At 63.0% G+C, this 8,291-nt stretch overlaps 4 protein-coding genes across 4 annotated transcripts in view; 2 read left to right on the top strand and 2 right to left on the bottom strand.

Moving 5' to 3' along the window:
- Nucleotides 1-1,217, top strand: part of F751_1217 (DNA ligase 1) — a gene marked incomplete at both ends in the record, with an annotated part of 7,483 nt that extends 6,266 nt beyond the window's left edge. Inside the window, 3 exons of the mRNA XM_011402105.1 lie at nt 62-253; nt 479-619; nt 1,010-1,217. Coding sequence (XP_011400407.1) covers nt 62-253; nt 479-619; nt 1,010-1,217 — 541 coding nt within the window. The remainder of the gene's footprint in view (nt 1-61; nt 254-478; nt 620-1,009) is intronic.
- A 760-nt stretch (nt 1,218-1,977) lies between these two features.
- Nucleotides 1,978-3,768, bottom strand: F751_1216 (hypothetical protein; the record flags this gene model as incomplete). Its single annotated transcript, XM_011402104.1, has 4 exons — nt 1,978-2,725; nt 3,028-3,172; nt 3,349-3,454; nt 3,598-3,768. 4 exons carry the CDS (start codon nt 3,766-3,768, stop codon nt 1,978-1,980), a joined length of 1,170 nt encoding a protein of 389 aa, XP_011400406.1.
- A 1,678-nt stretch (nt 3,769-5,446) lies between these two features.
- Nucleotides 5,447-7,130, top strand: F751_1215 (Peptidyl-prolyl cis-trans isomerase cyp5; the record flags this gene model as incomplete). The annotated part of the gene is made up of 5 exons (XM_011402103.1): nt 5,447-5,582; nt 5,707-5,817; nt 6,064-6,217; nt 6,393-6,627; nt 6,957-7,130. 5 exons carry the CDS (start codon nt 5,447-5,449, stop codon nt 7,128-7,130), a joined length of 810 nt encoding a protein of 269 aa, XP_011400405.1.
- Nucleotides 7,131-7,459: 329 nt separating this feature from the next.
- The window catches only part of F751_1214 (hypothetical protein), a gene marked incomplete at both ends in the record, with an annotated part of 2,248 nt that continues 1,416 nt past the window's right edge, over nt 7,460-8,291 (bottom strand). The window contains 3 exons of the mRNA XM_011402102.1: nt 7,460-7,515; nt 7,606-8,017; nt 8,075-8,240. Of these exons, the coding sequence (XP_011400404.1) occupies nt 7,460-7,515; nt 7,606-8,017; nt 8,075-8,240 (634 nt within the window). The remainder of the gene's footprint in view (nt 7,516-7,605; nt 8,018-8,074; nt 8,241-8,291) is intronic.

The following is an 8,291-nucleotide window of genomic DNA, read 5'->3' as shown; positions in this document are numbered from 1 at the left end:
ACACAATGAGTTGCCTCATATAGTGCTCCAGCTGCCACAACGCTACCAACCCCTGCCCCAGGGACTACTGCGAGGGCCTGCACGACACCCTGGACCTCGTCGTGATCGGTGCATGGCACGGAAGCGGGCGCAAGGTGGGCTGGTGCTCCCCCTTCCTCATGGCCGTCTGGGACCCAGACACGGAGCAGCTCCAGAGCCTGTGCCGCTGCATGAGCGGGTTCTCTGACGCATTCTACCGCGAGGCCACGGAGAGGTGACATTGGGCGAGGTGGTGAGGAGGGGTTTTGTTTGCGGAGGGAAGCGTGTGATCGTGGCAGGGGGTAGAAGGGATCGTTGTGTTACGCGCCTGCAGGTGTCACAGGGGTCGATTATTCCAGTTGGTATGGGTTTCATGCTCTCCCTCATCGCGGCTTACCGTTCCCTGCACATGCCTGCTGCCCTTCCCCAAATTGTGTGCCATGCTCAATCCCTCTTCCAGGCTGAAGGCCACCGAGATTCCTGGGCCCAAGGCGTACTATGACACCAGCGAGTCGCCAGACATGTGGTTTGAGCCACGCGAGGTCTGGGAGATCCGCGGGGCAGACCTCAGCCTGTCGCCGGTGAGTGTCGTGGAGGAGTTGTGAGGGGGAGAACCATGCACCGGCGACCGCCCAGTGATTGTGCCTGCTCCTGATCCAGCAGTGGTGCTGGCAGGGGAATGCATTCTTCCTGCAGTTCCTGTCTGAGAGTCGGCTGAGGGCCTTCATTGGGGGCTTTCACAAGCAAGGTCTAAGATGACAGTGTAATCTCAAGCTGCTATGCTAGGTGCACCGTGCTGCCGCCGGGCGGGTGCATGCCAGCCGCGGCCTGGGCTTGCGCTTCCCGCGATTTCTGAGGATCAGGTGTGCACCTGGCGGGGTAGGCCTCAGGTGCATGATGGTGGCTGGCGGGAGAAAACTTGCATTAGCACACTGACAGCATCATAGCACACCTTTGGTAAGCCCAGGGCGGCATCCCCACTCTTGTTCAGGGACGATAAGGACATAGAGGCTGCCAGCACGGCCGAGGATGTCGCCGCCATGTACAATGCGCAGTCCCGCAAGGCCAAGGCAGGATCAACGGTGGCTGCCCAGGCCGCGACCGCCGCCTCTGATGACGAAGAGCCCCATGGGAAGGAGGCGCTTGATGATGAGGTGCTTGAGGATAAAACGCATGCTGAGAAAGCGCTCGAGGACTGACCCCATGCCCATATCACGATAATAATGAAGGCTGCAGACAGCCATTCCTCATTCAGGCTCTGTGTTTATGCACTATGCGCGATTTCGGGCCCTCCTCTGCTTGCTCACGGCGCCCATCTGGTTGGGTTGTTGAACACTGTTTGCCATCTCTTTCTGACCGTCAAGCTTGTCGAAACCCGCCCCACTAACACGTCAACCATGTAACTGACTGGTAACAGGGTGGGTTCGTTGATGGGAGCAACACAGAAAACTGTTTGGGTGTACGAAGGGGCACCCTGAGCATGTGGGCGAGTGCTGCGCACGGCTCAGAGACGACAGCCATACTACTCGCAGTCGCCTTGCCTACAAAGGAAGATGGTCCACAGTAGGCCAGGGGAGCGTGCGGTGCAGGATACTCTTTATCCAAGGGCGTGCGACTGTTCTGAACGACCCACAGGCTGCATGCGTAAGTTGAGTACCGAGAGGGAGAGAGAGTTGGACACTCCTGCCACCGGCGTCACAAGCCAGGCTGCCAAGTGCAAGGGCGGTTGGACGAAGTGGGGCCTCTTGTGGGGTCAGGGATCGATGTCTGCATGGGCATACGCCTTGGGTGGTGGTGGCTCGCAGCCGCCTGCAGGAGTCTGCTCCTTCGAAAAGTCCCCGAGGCCGCGTGGGACCGCCTCGGCCCCACGCGGGAGCCGCACCCATCCCGTGACCGGCGCTCCGCCCGGCAGCGCCCCTCCGCCCCCCACTCCTCGGCCCCTCCCGCACCCACCGCCGCTCAGCCCGCAATGCAGCGCAGGAGGTCGGTGGGCGTGACCACGCCCACCGCCCGCCCCGCCTCGTCCCGCACGTAGGCGCGGTGCTTGGAGTGGCGGACGAGCAGGTGCAGGACCTCGCGCAGGGGGGTGTCGCGCGGCACGGCCACCAGCGCGCGGCGCTGCAGCTCGGGGCTCCACTCCGCGGGCTCGCCCGTGGGCGGCGCGCCCGCGTCACGGCCCCAGTCCACGCCCCGCCCTGCGCGGCGCAGCAGGAAGGCGCCCACGGGCAGGGCCAGGGTGTCGAAGCGCGCGGCCGTGATGCCACGCAGGTCGGACATGGACAGGTTGCCCACCAGCACGCCCGTGCCTGGATCGGTGACCCCCAGGCCGGACAGCGCATGGCGGTGCATGTAGGCGAAGGCCGCCAGCGTCGGCGCGTCGGCGGGCAGCGTGCGCACCGCGCCGGGGCCCTGCACCAGGCCCAGCAGCGACACGCTGGCGTCAAAGGCGGAGTCCAGGCGCGCCAGGTTGGCGGCCAGGAAGCGCACCACGTCGGTCTGGGACACGATGTCGGTGATGCGCCAGGCGGGGACGGGGCCGTCGGGGGTCTCCTCCCCGGGCAGGATGTCGAAGACCGCCACTCGGTGGTGCACCGGCGTCAGCGCCGGCGCGCCGGCCAGCGACCCGCCAGGGCCCGCCGCCAGCCGCACCTTGAAGCCGGCGTTGACCACCTCCAGCAGCGTCGACTCAGCATCGCCCTTGAACCACCTGGAGAGGTGGGAGCGATGGAGGGAGGGGGAGGAATCTTGGAGTGGGCGGGGCGGGCTGTATTCTCTATGAGGGGAGTAGGGTGAATTCACAGCACTGGAAGACCCACACATAGGCAGGAGGATGGCAACCTGAAGATAAACATACTCAAAGAGGTAGGAGAAATCGATGTGCATGCGTTGGCAGACCAGTAGAACAAGTGGCTCCGCACTTCCTACACAAACTCAACACAACAGTCCCAACAGGAGGACATCGCCATCCATGACAAGCCTCCCTGCAGGCCGACACAACCATCCACTCACAGCTCGCCGCTGTGCAGGAGCCGGCCGAGGGTCTTGGCGGTGAAGGCATCGCCCACTCGCTGCAGCTCTGGGCCTGACAACCGGGGCTGGGCTGCCACAAACTCGTCGTCGGGGAGCTGGCTCATGTCCCTGTCCCCGGCCAGGTCTGCGGCAGGGAGGGCACAGACGGGCACCCGGGGTTAGGAGGGTGGAGGAAGAGGGGAGCATGGGGGTATCCTTGCAAGGGCAGGCAGTGCGGGGTTTGGACAGCAGGCAGGCTTCCGGGAGGCCAACCCTGAAAATCCAGACGGTCCAGCCAGGCGACCAGCCCGGCCTTCTCACCCTCGACCAGCGCCCCCAGGATGTTCCCGACATCAATGATGCCGGCGTACTCCCCCGTCGCCGCATCGATGACGGGTGCGCCGAGGATGTTGTACGCCGCCAGTTCCTGGGAGGGCGGCGACGACCATGGGTTTACTCTAAAAGCTGCTTGCTGGACCCCATGGCAGTACTGAAAGGACCATGTATATACGTCCTACGCATCCCCTCCAAGGCAAGTCCCTGGCACACCCCTCCCCTCTATTTGCTCACCCTGAGCGCCTGGCCCACGGTCGTCTGTGTCGTGAATTGCACCAGGTGCGGGGGCTTCTGACGCCCCTTCAGGGGGCCCGCTAAACCGTTCAGGTTCTTGATGAAGGTTGTCAGGGTCTGCTGCTCCAGCAAGTTCCTTGCGTTGAAGAAGGGATGAGGCGCGTACACCATGGCGAGGGAGGGGACCGGGTGTCCCGGTGCTCCTCCTGAGCCGGACTCCCGTTTGAACAAGGCCTCAGCACTCTCTGGCGAGTAGCGTTCGCATGACGAAAGCGACATATGTGACAGGGCAGAGCGATAGGGGACGCAGGGGGAGTGGATCGGGACAGGCATGGAGCGGGCGGGGAGATCCACCGTAACCCGGGAGCCGACGTGGCGTTCGTGTGTCATCTGAGCGCCACAGCGGCTGGCGCGCTCAATAGGGATGTAGCCACGATTGTGCCCAACGAGATCGATGCCAGCTTTATACTTTGCCCTTTAGAGGAAGAACAAAAACAATGTTGGATCGCGTGGATTGCAGCGTCTGTCTGGAGTTTTCGTTTCGGGATTTGCATGTCGCAGGCTTGTCGAAGGCGAGCCGTCATCATCGCGTCGATGAGCTCCCAAACTTTGAATTTGCACGGCTTTTATTCTCTTTATTACTGTCGAGTCCTGGTCTGGTACACCTCGTCGGTGGAAGCAGGCTGCATAATCTCTGCGCACAATCCTTGACCAAGCCATGGTGGCCCAACATGAAGACGGCACCTAATAAACACATCGACACAAAATTACAATATGCATCTCGGGATTCTCTCCGATTCGGAGGCGCGAGACCTGACGATCGCAAGCCTGTCCAGGAGTCACGTGACGGAGGGTGGTTCCGGCTCCGTGACCCTCATCGACATCTGCCAAACAAAACTCAAGACGCTGCGTAGCGGAACTGGAACTCATTAATCGTAAGAATGAAGGACCAGAAGAATCACATGAAGACTTCAGGAGGTTCCCCAAGAGGGCCGGGTTCCGGAATCCAAGATGCTTCCTCACCCCGGAGGCAGCACGATCGCAAGGACGGCACGGGTCGCGGGTGAGTTGCGCCGTTCTGTGATGCACGTTCCCGGTATAAGCACCCCGTGTGTCGTCCCTCACCCGTGACTTCCCGCTCACATCGCGTTCCGCAGCCACGAACTGGAGAAGAAGCATGGAGGGGGTGCACACAACTGGGGCAAGGAGGAAGTCGGGCAATTGTGAGTGATGAACGGTCAATATTTGTTGGTCTGGGTGCATACCTTTGGGTCTTTTGATTCACACAGTTACCCTCATGATGTGCTGCTGCAGGCTCGCTCTGGAGGACGTCCAGGAGGAACTGAACCGGAAGCACTAGACAGCAGGGGCACGGTTGGAGGCCTGCACCCCTGGAGTCAATCTCTCGAGAGGTTCCTGAATGTTGCAGGACACAAGTTGCCCGAGCTGAGTGAGCCTTGACTGGGATAATGAATGGACGCATGCAGCTTGCACAGGAGCCTGCACCAAGACCCGGTCCACTTCAAGACTGCTCGATCTCTGTTTTTCCTCATTGTTCTCTCAATTGTTCAATCGTAGCAATAATCGATAAACAGAGAAGCAGAGGTTGCATACGCCGTGACGGGGAAGGGCTTGCCTGGGCAAGACCTGTTGAGAGGGCGCGAGATGTGAACGAAAGGCGAAAAATCTACCGACACCACCTCCTCTCTACAAAATCTTTCATAAACTTAGTTGTAACTTGAATAAACTCAAGTAGGGGGAATGAACTTTATCCACCCCCTCCTATAAAGCGTCGTGTGCAGTGTTGAGCAGCACCTTGCTCGGAAGACATCGTCGCACACGGACCGGCATGGGGAAAGGAGGGACCAAGTTCTGCGGCGACGCGGTGGGGGTGCGGCTCAAGTCCGTAGGGTACACATTGAAGGATGCGAAGAAGGTGAGCAGCCTGTGCATGCCACGCATGTTGGCGTGGGACGAGGTGTTAGGTGGGATTGGGGTTGTACCTTGCTCGCTCACAGAGCACGCCACTCGACAAGGACAGCCCTCATTGATACCTTAAATCCATGCCACAGGACATGGAATCCTTCCTTCAAACTGGGCACCATCCAGAAGTTGAGCGTCTGAAGACAAAGCAGGCCAATGCCGTGGTGCTGCTGCCAGAGGCCAGCACCGCCCGGCCCCATGTGTACATGGATCTGACGATCAGCGGGAAGCCTGCAGGTTGGCATGGACATACTGTGGGAGTTCCAGGCCCTGGGGTGCTCCTGAAGAAGATTTGTTGAGCACATTTGACGGGGGATCTATAGCTGTGCGGTGTTGGCCAGATGCAGCACTTTCATGAGGAGGGTGCACGGATGGGGCCCTGGCACGCATTCTCTGAACACTTATGAAGGCATCCCTCGCCCACTCATGGCTGCATGGTCAGGATCACTGACACTGCACGACCCGTCCCTCCTCTGCAACCAGGCCGCCTGGTCATCGAGCTGTTTGAGGACATAGCGCCTGGCCCTGCGGCGCTGTTCCGGAATAGGTGTGCAGGGGCCTCCGCAGACTCCTTCCAGGGGTCACACATCTACAAGCTGGTCCGGGAGCAGGCGGCGTGGGGGGGCCACCGCCCAAAGTGAGGCCCTGGGAGGGTATGCCCTGGCCGCGGCTGCTGCGGTGGTGCCTCGTGCCCGAGCCACAGGCTGCATGGCACACTGGGATCCAGGAAAGTGGGAATCTCTACCGCGCACAGCTGTCCTGCGCCACCCGCCATGCGCCACTTCATCCCACACACACTACCCTTTGCGCAGGCGGACCAAGGCGGGCGTGCACATTCGCTCGCACCCCTCCCTGCGCCACTCCGAGAAGGGAGCGGTCTCCCTCGCCCGCTCCGGCGCAGATTTCCTGTGGGCCTTCAACCGAGCGCTGCACCTGGACGAAACGCACGCTGTGGTGGGACGGGTGACGGAGGCCAGCCTGCTGCTGCTGGACCGCCTAAATGGCAGCGCCACGCAGCCGGACGACAGCCCCACCTCGCGTGTTGCGGTCGCGCGCTGCGGCCTCACCGACGCGGCGGGAAGCGTGGAACTGGCCGGGCCGGGGCCGGAGGGGGCCCCCACGGACGAGACCCCGGAGGCGGCCCGGACCCGGCTGGCAAGGGAGGCCGAGGCGGCACGTCTGGGCCTCAGGCAAGCCAGGAAGGGTGGTGTGCGGAAAGGAGAGGAGGGGGAATTTGTCCGTGCGGGGAGGAGGGTGGCGGCGTGGCAGGCCGTTTGTGCTTTGCGAGGGGGAGCAGTGGCAATGTTGTGTGGAGGTGGGATGGAATTTCATGCACACCACCTCGGGGTAAATGACGCTGCGGCCATTCCTTACAGAAGCCCCGTGCCCCTTATCAACCCAGGGAAGCTTTGGCCACGGGACTAGACCGAAAACGGAAGGCGGGGGAGGAGGATGGTCGGCCAAAGGGCGTCGCGCCGGGCCGGAGGGGGATGATGGAAAGCTTACTGGGCGGGTCTGACAGCGACAGTGCGGCCAGTGACTCTGCCTGAGCCTTTCGAGGCTATTGTTATTACAAATCAAGAGGGTATGAGCACGTGCAGGGATTCCAGGGATATTATAAAAAGTGTATGTATGTGTGGGGTTGTAGGCGCAGGGAGCTGGCACTGCATGTTGTGAGTTTGCGGGTTTGACATGTGTCCCCCACTTCAGCTGGGTGGGGGGGGGGGGGGGACAGGTAGGTATCAAGAGTTACCGGCGTGTGGATCGCCAGCGTGCCAGCATTGAAACTGATATGGCATCAGCCTATCTGCAGTTGCCCCGAATTGACCATCGGGAAGAGGGGAGGGCCCCCTCACAGCAATGCTCCCGTATCACCGCATCACGCCTGCTTGCCCTGCGGCACGAGCTGCTGCTGCTTGGCGCCAGGCGGCGCCTCTGCAGCCACATCCACCCCGCCACTTGCCGCCGCGGCCCCGGCGCCGGCCCCGCCCGCGCCCATGGTCTTAAAGACGCCCTTGGCCGTACGCTTCGCGGCGGCCTTGGCCACGGTGCGCACGCCCAGCTTGCGTACCGCGTACACCGCGTTGGCCCCGCTCCCCGCCGCGTTCATGCTGTGCAAGGACAGGCCCGCGGCGTCGGCGCCGTAGCGGTCGCCCACCACGCCCGCGGCGCCATCGCGGGCGGAGAGCAGCACGGCGCGCCCCGCGTCCTCCATGCCCTCCCACACCTGGGAAAAGCCGGCGGCGGCGGCATGCGAGGTCTCGCGCAGCACCCCCGCCTCCTCCCCCGGCGCCAGCGGCTTGTCTGCGCCCAGCGCCCACAGAGCGCCGCCCGCCACCTTGGCGCCGACCCATGCCAGCCCGCCCACCACCGCACCGGCAGCGCCCGACGCCCACTCGGCGGCGGCGGCGGTGCGCTCGAAGCGGCGCTTGGTCGCCTCCGACACGTGCACGGGCGCGGCGGTGGGCGCGGCGGGGCGCGCCGCGTCGGTGACGCGCTTGATGGCGCCGGTGGCGTAGGCTGCGCTGACCAGCAGGCCCGAGGCCAGGCCGGCCGAGGCGCGGTGCACGCCGCGCGCGAGGGCGCTGTTATATGCGGCCCCGGCCAGGGCAGCCTCACCGTGCTGGGCCTCCGGGTCCGCCAGCAGGGCCTCCGACTCCCTGTCGACAGGTGTGTATGTGAGTTTGTGTGAGGGGGGGGTGGGGGGGGGG

This window comes from Auxenochlorella protothecoides, assembly GCF_000733215.1.
Source record: "Auxenochlorella protothecoides strain 0710 unplaced genomic scaffold scaffold124, whole genome shotgun sequence".
NCBI lineage: Eukaryota > Viridiplantae > Chlorophyta > Trebouxiophyceae > Chlorellales > Chlorellaceae > Auxenochlorella > Auxenochlorella protothecoides.
The sequence above is the reverse complement of the archived record's forward strand: the minus strand, read 5'-3'. Positions and strand labels throughout refer to the sequence as shown.